The following is a 17,882-nucleotide window of genomic DNA, read 5'->3' as shown; positions in this document are numbered from 1 at the left end:
GAACCAACGATCAGCTTTTGCCTTTTAAACATACTATAGAGCACTACTAACATGGAGTACAATTAATCCTATTATTTGGATACAATTGCACAGAGATGATGAGATTGAAAGACAGCTCACTTGCTGCGTCCTTCCATAACGATACATTGCATAAGAGCTGCAACCGGATTCATCCAGGCATAAAAGTCTGACTGCAAGATCCTGCTAAAGGCCCAAAGACTGAATCACTTCAAGCGAGCTAAGACAAGCAGTTAAAAACAACCCTTATCATTTGACAGAGTATTAATGCAGCCTTACGCATGCTTCATCATTCAACATCCCCCAAATCCTAAAAACCCTTCCCCTCCAGCATTGTCTACTTTGCATTCAGAAATGAAGCGCTAATAAAGGCACTCAAACACAAAATAGAATTTTTAGAAATAGGGCAATCATTCTACTTTTGTCCATAGTTTCATAAGAAGCCTTAGTTTCTACCACTTCATTCTCTGACTTGGTTAGAGCATTAGGAAAAATCTGAAGAAAATATCCTTAGAGGAAAACCGTGATACCGTGTTAAAAATTACACGTCCAAAGCTCATAATTTGTGTACATAGCTTACTACAGAACATTTGGAATTCAAACATATTAGTGCAGCTTAAAACACATCTTCGATACTTCTTCCCTTACAGGCTATTGCACTTGACAGCTGCAACAGTTATCCTCCTAACAGAATATAAAAAGGCAAGAATGGTGAGCAGTTTGCCATCTGCCCAGTTTTTAGCTAGATATTTGCTAATTTCAAAGACTTAAAGAAACCACAGCATTCATTTTGTAATATATGTAAAGTACAGCATGTAAATCACCATTTTCATAAGCACAACATTTTACCAAACAGGAAATGAAGCAAAATGTAAATTAAATCTATGACTACAGAGAGACTTATTTTCACAGCTGCTCATCTGAGATCATTTCAAACCTCTCAAAGTTCAGAAATTGTCAAAGTTACATAATCCATTAAAGTATCACTTTCACATACACTGTGGCACTATTGTTTTTAGATAGATGGGAAACACTGACATTACTGGCTTGTTCATCACTTTTTATTTCTCATTGTTTCATACTAGCTTAGATTCTCTAAAACATACATTAATACCTGCATAGTGAATTAAATATTGATTAACTAAAATCCTGCTGCTATAAACAACCACAACTCTGTGTTGAGAAAATATGAGAACAGACACTTTTTCATTAGGTAGTACCTGGAAAAAGAGACTGAAAGCATTATCACTGCTAACAACTATATATTAAAGTATTATATACAATATTACAAAAACAGAAGAGACAAGTCTCAGGGGCAACAAAGAATTCCACTCATTAATCTACTCCAGGTAAGTGAACCGTGTATCAAGAAATAAATAACTCTCCAGTTATGTTTCAAATCAGAACAATACCTGCAACATTTAAAGAAAATTTCAATGCAATGTAATAGTAAAATTCCTCAGTCTGACACCATTTTAACATGCTCAAGGACTTCCCCTTCCTGTAAATGTAGACAAATTTAACACTAAGCAGTTTCCACTAGTCCCTTGATAGATGCCACAGAAGTGTACCGTATATTGTCTATTTTAACAACCCAGCCACCAGAGAAGATAAACAGGTTGTCACTAATGCATACCTCAATGTGTACACTTACACCAAAATGCTCAAAGCAGCTACAGAACATTGTATTCCTGACCATATGAAAATAACGCCTAAAGATTATAAATTGAGAAATAAAGACAAAAAAAGCAGTTACCTTTACCTGGAAATGGTCCTGCCTCAATGACTCCCTCTTTGGTGCTGTCAAAGCCATGAGATGTTATTTTGGTTTCAGAAAGTCCAAGTCCAACTGGTAGGGAACATTTCAAGTCCTTGGAAATATTCGAATAAAAATGGAAAGCCATTTTATTTTTTTTTTTTTTTTAAGAAGTGACTCAAAAGTATTATATTATTATTTCAACAGCTCTCAGACAGACAATTCTGCCTTTAGCCTGGAATGTCTTGGCTGGTGTCACAGCATTCTACTGTGATACACAACTAAACCAAAGATGAATAAGAAACACTACAAGTACAGCCTGTGTATTTATTCTAGAAATTGTTTTAATGTTGATGAACAACTAGAATGCCATCCCTTACAGCAGCAGCTACCAAAAACGTGGCCTGCAACATCACGTTATGTGGTCTGAAGCTGGTCCAAACAACTATATTAGTTTAATAATGTTTCCGGTTAAAAACTGACAGGGGTACAGAACCATCTGAGACTAAGAGCAAACATTACAAACCAAAAGTGTGGAAGCAACTCTCATAAGGTTAAAGATGAAAAAAAAAGTTCACTCTAAGCAAGAAATAGCTTTAAAATTCACAGCATCCTTGATTTCTACAAATAGCACATGAAATCTCTTTAATATTTGACATGGGAGGAGCATCCAGAAAGGTACTACTTCAACAGCTTCCTTCTGAGCACTTCCTCTACATCACAAGTGCTCACAGCACAAAGTTGCCGTTTACTTCTGTTTGCTTTTGCAAGTCTGAGATCACCTCGTTTAACTTTTGAGAGCTAGATTAAGTAAGTAGATTAACTTTCAGGCAACTGAAGTCTTCACAGAAACCCAGTGCAGGCCTATTACTGAACTATGAATTCATACACTATAATTCACATACCATCCTACTGCCCATTTTTGCTATCTTACCCACCTCTACAAACAGCTCCCAAAGGTTTCCTGGACTATATTTCCAGCCATCTGACTGAAGTTTAAGCCTCTGGTGTTATGGAATATACTTCACACGTTTAAAAAAGTTCAGGTATTCAAAGCTATTTAAAATCATTAATTCTTAAAAGCAAAAAGTGAGTGAAAAGCTACTCTGCTAGTAAAAGTAAAAAGGTAAAATACACTTCAAAAAATTAAGCATCAAGAAATCGGAAAGCTGGCAGTTTCTGGAGTCAAGTACTCTGTTGCAACCCTTCTGCTTCCATATAGAGGCAAAAAAGATGAAAAAGTATAGAGAAGCAATAGTGAAATTTGCAGAGAAAAACTGGCTTTAAGATGCCTAAAAACACAGCTTTAAGATGCCAGTGCCTGGACATGTGTAGTAACTATTTATAATATATACAATGCTTCTAATTACAAGGAAAACACAACCTTTAAAATGCGATCCATGTTTGACATATTACTGTAGGCATTCAATCCACAAACCAGAAGGAAGCTAGTACATAAGAATGATACTGCCTAGAGGCTCAGACTGTCAAGAAGTGGCTTTGGATAACATCCCCACAGATTTAGTTAGTTGTCTTTAGCTTAAGTCAAACTCCTGGGAGGAGGGGAAAAAGGAAGAGCTAAAAACATATAAATTCCAGCAGAGTAGAAATCGTGTTGACATCGAAAACCCAGGATGTTATTGCAATCAGAGTAATCAATTCCTATAGCCATACTTTCACTCTGAACTGGCTATTTAATAATAGATTATGCTATATATATATGTATCTGAAACACTATACCAAAAAAGGGGAAAAATAAATAGCATGAACAACAAATAGTAGTCACATGCAGAACCTGATCTCACAAATTAAGCATATCACAACATTGGATACATACTGTTTTCAGTCTTCACAACTGACTTAACACTGGTGCTTCCATTTAAGTACTCGCAGTTGGTGGTATGCTGGAAAGCCTTTGCTTCAACTTAGCTTAGCTATTAGACAGAGTCCATTTAACTCAAAATGTAGCAAGTCACTAGGAGCTGAAAAAGCAGAGAGACTTAAAAAAGGATAACCAGGTTGCAGAGGAGAAGATGCACTGATTTAACAAAAAGGACATGGCATCAGGTTTTTTTCCCCTGAAGGCACCTTGGCACATATAGTTTTCAGAAACATCTAAATCTGAAGCCAAAGAAATGTAGACAGCTAACCTGCTTAAGCATGTTTGCAATAGGAATCTAAACAATCATCTGTATTTAAGGTTAAAATGCAGAACATCTGCTTTGTAAAGACAAAAATTTAGGTATAAACTTAAGCAATTGTACTACTTCTGTACATTCAACTTAATTCTAATTTGAAGCTAAACATAGGCTGAACAAACTACAGAGTTAAATAAGTCAGAATATTACAACAAATCCTTCTCAAATAAAAACCTGATATTTGGATCATGAAATTTATTAAGAACTACAATTGTGCATATATACACACCAGGGTTTTTTTACATAAATATATATATACGTATATGTACACAAACACACGTTTGTTTGAAGAGATCTATATTTTTTTCATTGAAAAAAGGCTAAGATCAGGCATTTTTGCCTAAAAAGGCAAAGAACTGCATTCAAACCTGTTTTTAAACACCTCTACTAACCAGTTGACATATACCCTGCTGAAGATAGATATCCTTACATATGAATTTAAAAGATTTACCATTTGTTGATTTATACATGACCACAATTGTCACCAAAAAGTCAGTGATCATCAATACATTACCATTTTGCTGTTTTAGAAACATGCAAGTTACTGTTCAGTAGAGACACATTTCTACACATAAACAATTTTTAACATGTCATTCTTGCAACTGATTGTGTTTTGGTTTTTTCCCCAGAAGTGTAGATAAAAAAGCTAACCAAAAATCTGTAATCATTCTGACAAAGCAATTATCCCTTCAATAACTTACAAAGAAGGATAATTTAGAAACAGCCTTACAGTAAGAAAAGACATGCACAAAACTCCACATTTAAGAGGAGGTGTGACAGTACTTAAGGAGATTTTACAGTGGTAAGAAGGCAATGTAAATAGCTTTCTTTTTTGTTCCCACCAAATGTAGGTTTGCTGTTACAACAGGGAAGCGAGGACAGATTCCCCAGAGATTATATTTTTACTATGTATTGCTCTAAGAGGAAGATGTTGATTATCAGAAGATCTGCTTTCAAACTCATAAGCAATTTCCATCCTTCTTCGTGAAAGGGAAACAAAGTCTTTAGAATTCATCAAAATTTCTTGATACATTTCAGAACCACAAATCTGTTACGTGATCACCAGCACAAAAGAAAAAGAGAAAAGATGCTTCATTCATAATATTCAATTGTATGAGGCTGAAAACCATGGCATATTTACGCCATTATCATCTAGCAGAAGTATTTTAATATTACAACTTCACTGAGACCCAGATCTAGAGATATAAAAACCCTACAACTCAGAAGATTCCCAAGAAGTCAACAGCCTGGATTACCTATGCCGTTCTCAGACACTTAGCATGCTAAAGGCTCAAAGCAGCAAAAGCATGAGGTATATATACAGGTACACAAAACAGTTACACTATCTTAATTTGGTCTTGTCACGACAGTGCAAACGTATATTGTATAGGGCATTTAAAACACTAACTCTTTGTTACAATCTCATTTTAATTCATTCAAGCCACCATATAACTAAACATTTTAGTAAGGTTAGCCTTCTTTACGCAACTAAGAGGGATATTCATAAGTTTATTATACAGATCATCTAGAGGAATCAATATGAATTTTTGACATATGAATCCTGTTGAGACAGTAGACGTAGCAAAAAAAGACGCTCTGAATGTACGTTCATGAAAGAATGTTGGCTGAATTACAAAACTATTTCCAAAAAGATACTTCCCATCCATGCTCTCCATAATAATCTAAAATGCAGAGGGGAAAGATACCAGAACAGTATTGTTTCTCCACCAGCCGAAGCTAGCATAGCAGAAGCTAGCTTAGCAGAAGGTTGCTAGAATCTGCTTAGTAGAAACTAGCTTAGCAGAAGCTTACTAGAATCTAGCTTAGCAGAAACGCTGCCTCAGTAGTAGAACCTTAGTAGTGGAACCTTAGATACTAGCTCAGTAGTAGAACCTCAGTAGACACTAGCTTAGTTGTAGACACGTTCTAGACTAGCGCTTAGTCGTAGACACGCAGTAGAAATGACACTGAACTAGGAACAATCATATGCTTGTTTAAAATTTCATCCATCATTTAAAGAATAAATAAAACTACTCAAGTTACCTGCAGGAAAAATTTGCAACACATCTTATTGTAAAGTTCACAGTTTAAAGTTTTAAAGACTACAAGTACCATGAAACAAAATATTACGTAGATCGGCATAATGTCTATCCAGTAAGATAACTGGCTCTGAACTTTAACTTCTTACCCTAATTAATGTACAAATGAAGCTCCTTGTACGTATTCAGCATTTTGTTCTTCTTTTTGCCCTATTATGTCACTCAGCGCCTATTTTCCATGAATTAAGCCACTAGATCCTCACATCAATATAAATTCAAGCATAAAAATAAATGGGATGAGAGCTGAAGGCTTAATGTATGCTGAAGTGGCAAACAGAAAACTGACACATTTCTTCTATTCTCCAATATATTGCTCTTCACTCAGAAGACCCTTTCTTCTACTACATCCCTTTTGACTTACTTAATATCATACTACAAACCAGTTTTAAATTAGTTTCCCTTCTACTCATGATTAACATTCATACTACTGCTTTTTAAGACTATGAAGCAGACCACTTGGCAACAAAGACTGGTCTTTTTTGTTTTGTCTCCTAAAAACAGTTTTCTAGAACTGACACACAGAAATATATTTTAAATCAGTCTACATTAATTAAAATATAATTGCCCACAGTAAAATCTAACTATGCCAGTCAACATAGCAAAGCTTAAGAGATTAACTCAGATGTTTCACGTAGAACATGAATGACAAGGCTGACTTCTTTTCAGAAGGCAAAAGACAAAAAAGAATTGACCTTATCTGTGCCGTCTGTCAATAAAATTACAGAACAAGATACTGAACAGATGCAGTCAAAGTCATCAGATCCCAGAGTTTATTTTGCAATTCCAGTAAGATAAATTGAAGACTCACAACAAAGTTAATTCATCTTTTGCAGCCTTAAGTTTATTACTGGTATTATATATACGTTTAATAATGGTTTTGTCCCCAAAAGAGTACAAAAAGAGCCAGGAGAAGAGAGTCTATACTGACAATGAAAGGAAACAATTGGAATAACAATTTCAGAGACTCAGACTGATAAGAACTTCATATAGATTTTGTACAGTAGTTTAAACATAACAAATAGCTTACAGCTGCCTGCATACCTTTACAGGCAGACCAAACAGGTTTTTTTATTAGTTTAATTTATTCCTCTGCAGCTTTCACACTTTACAGCATGTTATTGAATTAGGAATAATACACTTCCTCACTCCTTCCTACAGTCCTCAGCTCCCAATCCCCTCTGTGACATTAAGACACCACTATTCTAATCGTATAATTATAATAGCATAGGAGGAAAACTGTGTTCTAGAAGTCAGCGATAATTGAAATAAACAAGTGAAGAACAGAAACCAGCAAGACTTTTTTTTGTGTTGAGTTTTCTTGTACAAAGTAGTAAGAAAAACATGTTTGATTAGGTAATGCTGAAGTCCTCTCTTGTTAAGACAGACTAACAAATGTCCAAATACTGGCAAACAGTTCTACACACCAAGTTTTTAAAGCTTGAGTGAGTTCCAACAGAGTTTGGCAAGCTGAAAAGCACTGGGTCAAGCTTCTTCATAATGAAAGGGCATCAGACATTTCACCCAATGACAACTGAACCTACAGCTTTTTTTAGTTTAAAAAAGTTTCCATCCACCATATGGGCAGGACAAAACTTGTCAGAATTCCACAGGCATCTCTTCTTATTACAAACAAGACAGAATTAGAATGTAGCAGCATATTTCTGAATGAGACTTTACAGTTAGGCAGACACTTAAGTTACCTTATAAATATGCTTTTGATTCTTTTTCTTAAACAAGAACCAAGAAGACACATCAAGTGGTACTATATCACATTCCCACAAGACTGGAACTAATATACTTTCTTCTGAAATGACATTATGGCAATCCGTCTGATGTTCGGTACAAGTAGTATTTTTCTTCAAAGAAGGAATAACCCTACTTGCCATTTCCAGGTAAATACATTTGCACTGCATTGCCTTGCAAAATTAAATACTTCTCATGCTTGTGTACATACAAATACAGCATTTGGTGGAAATGTGCATTCTCATGCCTGGGCAGCTTATAGATGAGGTCTGATGGAAATGCTAAAGAGAACGTGAGTCTAGAGGAAAGTTTAGTTTTATCATTAAAGAACCCTGAAGAAAAGGTTGTACAACTACCTCTTTACTCAGTCTGTCAAAAACATACAATCAGAGCTGCTCAAGGGTTTGTCACAAAATAGCTGTAGAAGACCAAATAAGAAATACAGGAAAAATTATGTTTTATTGTTTACATCAGAATTGTACATCTAAAAGAATGGCTCCCTGATCATAATAATAAGAATACAAGAAACTAAAATAACCTCATTCCCTAGCTTCCAAAGAAGGTGTAATTGATATGGGTATATTGGAGTTTGAGTGCTCTAAACTCTACTGTGGTCACATACTCTAACCAAGCACTGTGGTAACAGTATGACTTAAGGTGGCAATGGTTTCTTGCTCCCTTCTTAAGTGACCTCCTAAAAATCAGTACTTGGCTTGTCATTTCCATACTTTGATAGGAAAAGAGACCCCTGAAAACATGGCACAGAGATTTCTTGGTGCCATGCATATTGCTTTTGGTTAAAACAAAAAACTACCTGGCACAGAAAAAAAGACAAAGCATAGCATTAAGCATTAGGAATAACAAACACAAAGCAAGATGAATAGAAGCTAAATATTAGAATTTGAGACTAACAGATTAGTAAACAGACCTAGATGCTAATTCCAAGAAGTCTGTTTTCTTTGTTTTGTTTATAAGAAGCCCCAGTTATCACATGCTCTGAGTTTAGGTCACACATGCAGGTGTTAACTTGTTTAAGACAGTTCAAAAAATATTTGAAATGTACTTCATCTTCATTGATCTCCGAATAAGCATTGTGAAAATAATTACAGCAAAAAATGCAACTACGCTTGCACAGTATGTTTTCTGCAACTCAACCAAATGTTTAACCCATTTTCATGGAAGTTTCAAAACGTAGTTAACTCCAAACCAGCAAAATAATCAGCATGCCAGCAAAAATCTACTTCATCTTTTATATGTGGCCATATACAAAAACTACCTCAACATTGCAACTTTCCATAGAAAATGGTGATTACATTTTGACTGAACAAGAGCTCTGACCTAGTCAACAACAGTGCAAGTTCCATTTATTGTAACTAATAAATGGATGCACTACACTGAAGCAGCAATTCTTACGTAAGGAAAAATAACTTTGCAGTTAAGTCACAGCAGCGTCAAGATCATCAGGCTTAAAAATCTCTTTCTCTACTTCCAGGTGAACCCAAATTCATTACAAATTTAAGGTGTATTTTCGCTGTCCCCCGTAAACATAGGTACATCTTTATCAAAATTTAGTTTTAACTTTATTTAATTAAACATCACCCTAATTTTTACATTATGTTATGGGTAGATGTTACTTGAATGACAAATCTTAAGAAACATAAGCTTTCCCTCATTGCAGTGCTATTCATAAAAAAAAAATCATGGCCCATTCAGCTGAAGTAGAAAAAATGCCCAGTAAAAAGTGCAGTACTTTTTTAATAAAAGCTCTAATATGGATGCATTTCCATCTCATGAAGCTTTATACTTTTTTTTTTTACAGCCCTGCTCACTATACAGCTACCCTGCAACCAGTCAAATGGTCTCAGATGTTGTTTTCAGGATGTCTTTTATTTTTAATGTTTTTTCAAACATTAGTACATATTTTTACATTTTTAAGTAACATTTTATTTATAATGATAATATAATAAATACATGTTTAAGACTATACTTTTAATATATACTTAAATTCTAGTTTTCCTGGTTTATGAATAAAATTGATGGATTAAAAAATCTGTATCCTCAAGGGTTAGAGTCAATAATTAGAAATGTATACACTTGATTGTGCATTACAGAGCACCCAATACTTTACACTACTTAACATTCAGAAAAAAAATCTGCCACTACTAATATATCTTTCATACTGTACATTGCAAGAGCTGTTTTGTATCTGCTTCAGTTTTTTACAGTTTTTTTAGTCAACTTTAACTATAATTTACCAGCTTTGAAGGAGTTTTTTCTTTTAAAGCTGAAACTAGAAGACAAAATTAGCCAGATAGGTATTTTACCAATATTCAGGATGTATATGTAATTTGTTTTTAAACTTATGAATGTTCTCCCCTCTAAGCAGCGTTTTAGTAGGACAGAATAAAATCTTGATGTTCTGCTCAGTATTTCTTTTAGAATTAGTCCCGCATTGCAAGTCAGCATGGGACTGTTAAAGGTTAGAGATTTCCTTAAAATCTAAGTCTCAACAGATATCAAATAAGCGTGGATAATTAACTAGTCTTCACATTTCCAACTGAAAAGCAAAACAGAGAAATACAACCCCACATTCCATAAACTGTACCGTAGCGCCCCCTGCTGGACAGCCAAACACAAGAACAACTGGTAGTAAAACAACCCCAGCTTCAGGGAAAGAACTCAACATTGCGTACAGATGATTACGGCAGTATGATTTTTCTTCAACATATTCTGGATTCTGATACATTTCGTCTATATAGCATACAGCAATACAGCAGTAATTTTTCAGTTTCATCACAAGAAAAGTTACTTCTCTCCTGTTCACAACTTCAGATCAGAACATGACTATCTTTACCTTTAGGCATGTTTCCTCCAAACTTAATACCTCTTAGAAGTAGCTTGCTTCAAACAATCTGATACTTCTTAGTAAAAAAATGTAGGATTTGGTAGCCTGAATTCACAGGACCTGTTAAGTCTCACATTTTAAAAATGCTTGTTGTCCCGTTTTATAAATAAAACTGTTGGATTAAAAATCAGTATCCTCAAGAATCAGAGATAATAATGTAGAAGTATATACACTTGATAGTGCATTACAGAGCACCTAATTCTTTACACTATTTCATGTTCAGAAATATTTGCCACTACTAACATGCCTTTTATACAAAAAAGGTTATTGCAATGTGCAATCACATTATGTTATGTCAACTTCAACAATAATTTATGAGCTTCAAAGGAGTTTTTCCATTAAAGCTCTAGAAAACTATGTCAAGTGAAGTCTGCTATGCATTGCATTGTAACTTTATCATTTCTAATAATGGTACCTTGTTAGACAGCAAAGAAAGTTCTCACCCTGTTAAAGCTGTGCTCATGAGAATCTTCCAGCTGTCCATTGCTAGTCACAGGAATTTCTGCTGCTGAATTTTTGGGAGACTCTTGAGCCATTGCACCTTCCTATAGTATAAAAAGAAACAGGTTAGCATTTGTCTTAAATTTCCAATGAGTGATCTATGTAAAAATATTTGATGTATAGGTTTCATAACAGTTGATTTTATTTCAAACTCCTATTGGTAATATTCAGATATACTAGGTCTGTATACATTCACTTAATTACATACCCAAATCACATTAATATGCTAGCACAGCTCAGTCAGAAGTAATTTAAAGCTTCAAGATCTAAGAGAAAAGAAACACTAAGATTTAACTCATTAACTGGCCCTTATGTGGGGCCAGACAAATATTTTGTATGCACACATGACCCTTAGAGTAGTTTATGTATCCGATACCATAAAAAAGGTGAGCTTGGCTAAAAAAAAAAAAAAAAGAATTGTACTAGCTAATGATAAACAAGAAAAATGAGATAAGTGCAATGAGTTTAATAATGTGTTACAAAAAGAAAAGTAACAATTCCAAACTCTAACTTGCTTATTGTATCATAACATAGTGCCACCTTCTGACAAAACTGTTGGTATGCAAGTCTCATTCAGTCAACAGCAGTAAATCTAAAGTGAAATGCAGAAACAAGAACTGAAAAGCACCAATGCAATTCAAGAATCAAAGGTAGTTTCAAAAGGCAGTGCGTTATGAACAGTGGCAGCAGCTGTGAAACCAATGCTTTCAAGAACAACCTAAGGTATAACCTCAGAGATGTTCCCAGAAGAAACGCACACCATTTACAAACACCTCAAGAGGGAATAGCACCTTAACACTCTCCAAAACTAAGAGAAACTGAAAATTTCAGCCCTCTCAAAAAGCTACCCCTAACTCCGCAAGACAGCTTCGTTAGTCAACTAAAGCTTAAACAGTAGAAAAATTAACACACAACCGAAGCTGTGTTTGTTCAATTACTTACATAAAACTTGTCTGAAGCCTTCAAACCAGCCCATGTACTTGTGCCAGACATGGTACACCACCAACAGGCACTTGAGAATAGCTGCTTTCTTCCCTTAAAGCTCCTAAATCAAACTGAACCAGCCCTTTTCAGTCAGAGTCAGGAAGAAGCTCAGGCTGAAGTACCAGCAGCTTCTCAAACCACGTGTGAGGCTTATGCAGGATATCCGTATAACACAGAGGTTTTACTGGTACTTACTCAGGATCGCCTACATCATTCTTAATTGGCAGCATCTTCTGTTATACCCCATTCCTAATATTTCCCCCACTTTTACCTATTACTACTTCATTTACTGAGGAAATCAAGCTTACTAAAGTAAGATTTGAGGCCTCCCAAGCTTTTTTTCTAACTAGCCACTGTCGGTGGGCTCAACTAAACACACTCCTCTGCTCCTCTAACTCCAGATTGCTTTCAAAGCTATGTGACCATAACTTCTTTCAAAGACTGTAAATTACTGAGACTTCACCTCTGATGGTCTTCTGAAGCAGAGCTCACTACTCAAATCCATTGTTTGGTATCTACCAAATCTGATTTACATTTCTGAAAGTGTAATAAGCTTCTTCAATTAGGAGCATAAAACACCATCACAATCACACAAAAAAGGCAAGGAGGCTGAAGTCCACCAAATTCTGAGTAAATGCTGTCTTTACTCACACAAAGAAGTGAAAGAAAAAGGCCAATGCCAAACCACTCCAAGAACCATACATATGAACCACAATCCGTGGATGCATACCCATAAAATACCATCTGAGGCGATACATTTTCCCCTTTTGAGGATCAAGACTTCATCTACAAACTTACCAAAACTTGTAAGCTATTCTTTCAAAAAAGAATAGTGCTTTACGAAAACACTTCGCTAAAATGAGATGTTAAATATTTAGGCACAGCTTTTGAAAAAATTCTAGAGAACAGATTTCAAATCATTTAAGAAAAAGTCAGTGTGCTATAAATTCAAGAAAAAGTGACTTCATAACACACTAACTTACTGGATCCTAAATGAGATGGACTGATGGGGTAAGTACCTTCTTTCAGCACTGGGAAAGAATAGCTCGCACGCCATGTATTCACATTCTCCATATAATCCAATCTTCACCCACAACTAGAACACAGAACAGCTTTGGTTTTGGGGTCATTCTTCATACAAAAGAACAAACTCAAAACTCATAGCCCTTAAGTAAATGAAAATATTGAAGCACACCAAAAGGTCTATGTTTAGTTAATAAGTACTTTTAAAACAGTAATTTGTTTCATTTCATAGCATATACAGTATCTTGAGTTGGAAGGGACCCAAAAGGATCATTGGGTCCAACTCCCTGCTCTTCACAGGTTGTTGCTATACAACACCATTAGACCAAATGTTCTAGTTACCTGCCATATTAGACTTTAATTTAGGAAATCTGTCCAATAACTCAAGCTTCTTAAGCTTGCTCTAAATCTCACATCTGCTCAAACTCCAGGACTGCCAGGAACTATGCTTCTACTTGACACGGTAAAGTGAGGTATTTTTTGATATGCTTGGCCTGTCACAGCTACCTGCACAATACTGAAACATTAGCATAGGCTAACATCACTATTTTTGTTCTTCTTTCTGCAAATTGTCAGAAAACACAATGTCAAGGGGAAGTCCTGTACCATCAGGGGATACACTTTGTTTGGCAGGGATCACAAATAAAATTGTATCTCCAAATTTAATTAAAGGCAAAACAAACACCTGGCTTGGATGCTTTTCAGCAAGAATCTCAAAGTATTTTGCTAATATTGTACATTGATATATGTCTATGCATTTATTCAGTTATACACACTCACGCATATGCATACATGTCTTTAATAAATACATATATTAAAAAAACAGAAAGTCATCAGCTTCTCTGGACAACTTATGAAATCTAAAAAGGCCCAGAAGCAATTTACAGGTTTTTTAGGTGTTGCTACTTGAGGCAAACCTATGCAACAACTTCAGAGAAAGCAAAAAATTACTTGCTAACTTCAGTTTCATGCTATGTCTGAAGTAGAACACCATTTTCCATTGCTGAAAGGTGGATGGATGTTTCACTACTCCCCTTCTCCAGTCCCTACAATAAGTCACTCATGTCCAATCTCCCAACCACAACACATCTGCCACTCCCCTGACTACACAGTAAACACTCAACTCACTTGCCTGACAATAGGCTGTTTCTCTGGATTAATTTTCCACAGTTTCAGTGAGTTGAATCAGTTTGCAATGAGGTCAGACAAGCACCAAAGATATGTGAGCATCTGAAAAAGGGAAGTGGGATAAACTGCTAATTTGGCTCAGCCCTAACAAGAAATCACCACCTGCATTTTAGTCAACAGCCTGAGCTAGCACTGCTACCAAGAACAAGTCCTTGCCCTCCCCCCTCCCGCCCCACCCTTAACCCTAATTCTTCCCCCCATCAACTTTTCCCATTCCCACACCTCTTCCCTGGGCCAGAACAATGTATTTGTACAGCAAACAAGATTGTGGAAACATCGCAGTTTAAAAGAAGGTGACCTATGCCCAAAAAGGGGATGGGTAATTTTTCCACTCAAATTGGTTCTCCAAAACAGTTCATTGCACAGCTCCAACACCTATACCTTCAAAACAGAGGGTGTAATAACACAGTAAAACAGTACTAAGAATGAAGGACTGCTCCCAGACACAGCACCAGCTTACTTCAGCAGTGCAGTATCTCAAAATACTTTAACTGTAGACTGCTGCCAAAACCAGTGGCCATTCCTCTTCATCTCTGGATGCATGTTTCTGCAACCTCATACAATCTCGGTAAGCTTACTGAGCTGAGAGAAAACTGAACCACCAAATCACAACCATATTTCTGTTAAAACAGTGAATATGATTGCCGAATGAAGTGTCCCTTTGGCAAGTGCAGCCCACAGCTGATTTAAACTATAGTAAGTATATAAAGAAACTGCATCCTCAGAAGAAAATTTATCATATGTAGGAACACTAAAGTAAACAAAGTTCCTAAAAGCACATTGATGTATGAGGCATGAATGAAATATGCACTATGGAAAATCATGAAGTTTGAGCTGGATATTTAGAAAAATATATTAATCCTTCAGTAATTTTTTTCTTAGCACATCTCTGTTTGGAAATATCGGATTTAGAGATGTACTAAGTATCTATGGAATCATTATTAAGTTCTTATAAAAAAGTTTAAAAACAATCCACTGGTACCGAAACTCTAACAGTCATAAAGTCAGCATCATCTTTTTTCATTCTCACTCTAGAGCAGCCAGGGAAACATTTACTCTTCACCTTTCTGAAACAGCCTCATAAACACATCTGATTAGCTAAGTATTATGACAACCTTAGGAATTTATTCATTACTTCAAAAAGATACAGACTTCACAATGAAGGTGCAAGCTGTATCTGCTCCCAGGAAAAAAAAATTCACCACTCCCGCAGCAGATAGAATGTCTGGTTACAATGATGTTACACAAAGACTGCTGCCTTTTAAGTACCAACCCTTTCTTTCTGCAGCACTTGCACATTTCAGACTCTACCCTGCCTAAGTCTATTCAGCTTACAAAACAAATACCACAGCACAGCAAAAGACTACTAGTTGAAGTATTCCTGTGTTATGAATTAATTGGATTGTTCTTAACAGTGTCTCAAAACCAAACCCACCCATTCAAGATAATGTGCATGAACTCATATCCCCATACTAACTTCACTGTGCTCTGTATATAAGAATTTTTGGCAGTCTGAAACTGTTGCTGGGATTGGTTGATTTTTACTCTAATATAACTATCACCCAATCACCTCAGAGTCAGACTGGACCTCTTCTGCAGCTGGATGAGATTCATCAAGTGTTGTGGATTCACTGCTGTGTTCTGACATACCTGAAAATAAAATAGGTTTGGCATGCATTAATTCATGTCAAAGGACCTTACAGAAACCAAAGCAGAATTTCAGAAAACGTTTCTTTTACAAGTTCTGCTACAGCAAAGAGAAACCTCCCTCTTTTGATGATGACCAGGTCTTTAGCTCTCCAAAATCTAACCAATACTAGGAAAATAGCTTAGCATAAGCTCCCATTGCCAAAGCAACCTTCCCCACACAGACGGCTAAGCTCACAACATAAAACCCAGGAAGTCAAACAAGGTTCTTCAGCTGATATTTCCTGTCACCTGCAACAATACACTGACTGCATCCTACCATTGCAAAGATCACAATTTTGTTAAGACATGAGACTTATCCAAACATTGCAAGTTTATGCTGATGCTAAGACACTGGAACCTACTAAACTGTTCAGTCTGTTATGCCTAACTAAAACCAGAATCCCTTTCATTTGATTCTCAAAAAATCTCACTTATGGAGGCACAGAAAGTCAGTAACACTGAGCACACACACAAGAAATCAACTCTGAGTAGCGCGATCATGAAAGAAGTTACATACTTTTCTTATTTAAGCTATGTTGGGTATCTAAATTTTATTTCAAATACCTGATAACTACAGGTGACACTGCAATTCACCCAGCTGTTTAAGAGTAGACAACCATTCATTAAAAATTAAAGAGTCTGTCAGTATTGAGCATACGTACACATGACTTCAGTTCATTAAGTCTTGCACCATTTTATACGTGTTCAGCCACATACATGATTAAGAAAAATTATGAAGAGATCGCTATTTATATTGCATTTCAATTTCCCAAGCTATAAGGCATATATTTTTTTAAAGCAAATAATTAAGGTAAGCAGCTCACATGACAAGGGAAATAAAATAAGGACATAAAGGCTAAGAAACTGAACCATCTAGATTATCTAGATCATATTACACTGGATAACCTATTACTTTACTTTGGAAAACCAAACACTTAAAGTAAAAGATTTTCTCCAGAAAAACAATTCATTCAGGGCTATCACTGATGAAGTTGGATTTTTCTCCGACCAATACAAAGTTCCTTTCAAAGTAATTAAGCATAACTGCTTTATACATCTTTCTTAATTTTCTATAATTCTTCTGAATATGAGAGACCTTACAGCAGTATGAAAGACCATACAGCAGAGGTGCTGTTTTCCTACACAGTCCTGTCCAAACTCTGCTTGTGGTTGAAAATAACCTCCATGCTTAACAGGTCATTTCTGAGTAGATAAAAAATTTCGATTATGGACTAGATAAGTTAGACTCTGCTGGTTAGACAAGAAGCTAAATCCATCTTGTAGTGCAGTCTTGGTCAAGACAATCCGTACCTCAGTTTTACCACATTAGTGATCTTGGAGCTATGTTTGCACCTCACATGCAAACTTCTATACCGTGATAATGCTGTGTAAGACTATTAAATGCTATAAGCAGCAAAAATATTTTCTCTTAATAACCTAATCTAGAGGCATGAACCATCTCGCAAAACCCATGTAGATGACACTGCATAAAGACAAATAATTATTCATTTTTTAAAATCCAAATTAATTCACTGTTTGTATTACAACTCCCCCCCCCCCAATTTTTTTATAGTATTCTTTTTCTGCAAGCAGTATCAACACTTTCAACACAGCTCGGCAGGATCACAATGACCAACTTGAAGACATGAGAAGGGGAAAACTGTAGATTAAAGGTGGCTTTTGTAAAAAGTTTAACTGTACATTCTAGTTTACAGAATTCCCTGATGACTGCTTCTATAGCAAAAAAAGGGATATAAACATCAAATATTGGGTGTAAG

At 35.7% G+C, this 17,882-nt stretch overlaps 1 protein-coding gene across 3 annotated transcripts in view; it reads right to left on the bottom strand.

Moving 5' to 3' along the window:
- ARFIP1 (ARF interacting protein 1) overlaps positions 1-16,093 on the bottom strand; it is a gene marked incomplete at both ends in the record, with an annotated part of 39,005 nt that extends 22,912 nt beyond the window's left edge. The window contains 3 exons of one of the 3 annotated variants that reach the window (XM_081999056.1): positions 1,775-1,889; positions 11,163-11,264; positions 15,986-16,093. In XM_081999056.1, coding sequence (XP_081855182.1) covers positions 1,775-1,889; positions 11,163-11,264; positions 15,986-16,093 — 325 coding nt within the window. The remainder of the gene's footprint in view (positions 1-1,774; positions 1,890-11,162; positions 11,265-15,985) is intronic. The other 2 variants (XM_081999057.1, XM_081999058.1) reach the window with 2 other exon arrangements.
- Between the last annotated feature and the right edge of the window lie 1,789 nt (positions 16,094-17,882).

Source organism: Phaethon aethereus (assembly GCF_964289735.1).
Source record: "Phaethon aethereus genome assembly, chromosome: 4".
Taxonomy (NCBI): domain Eukaryota; kingdom Metazoa; phylum Chordata; class Aves; order Phaethontiformes; family Phaethontidae; genus Phaethon; species Phaethon aethereus.
Note: the sequence above shows the minus strand (reverse complement) of the source record. Positions and strands in the feature narration are given on the sequence as shown.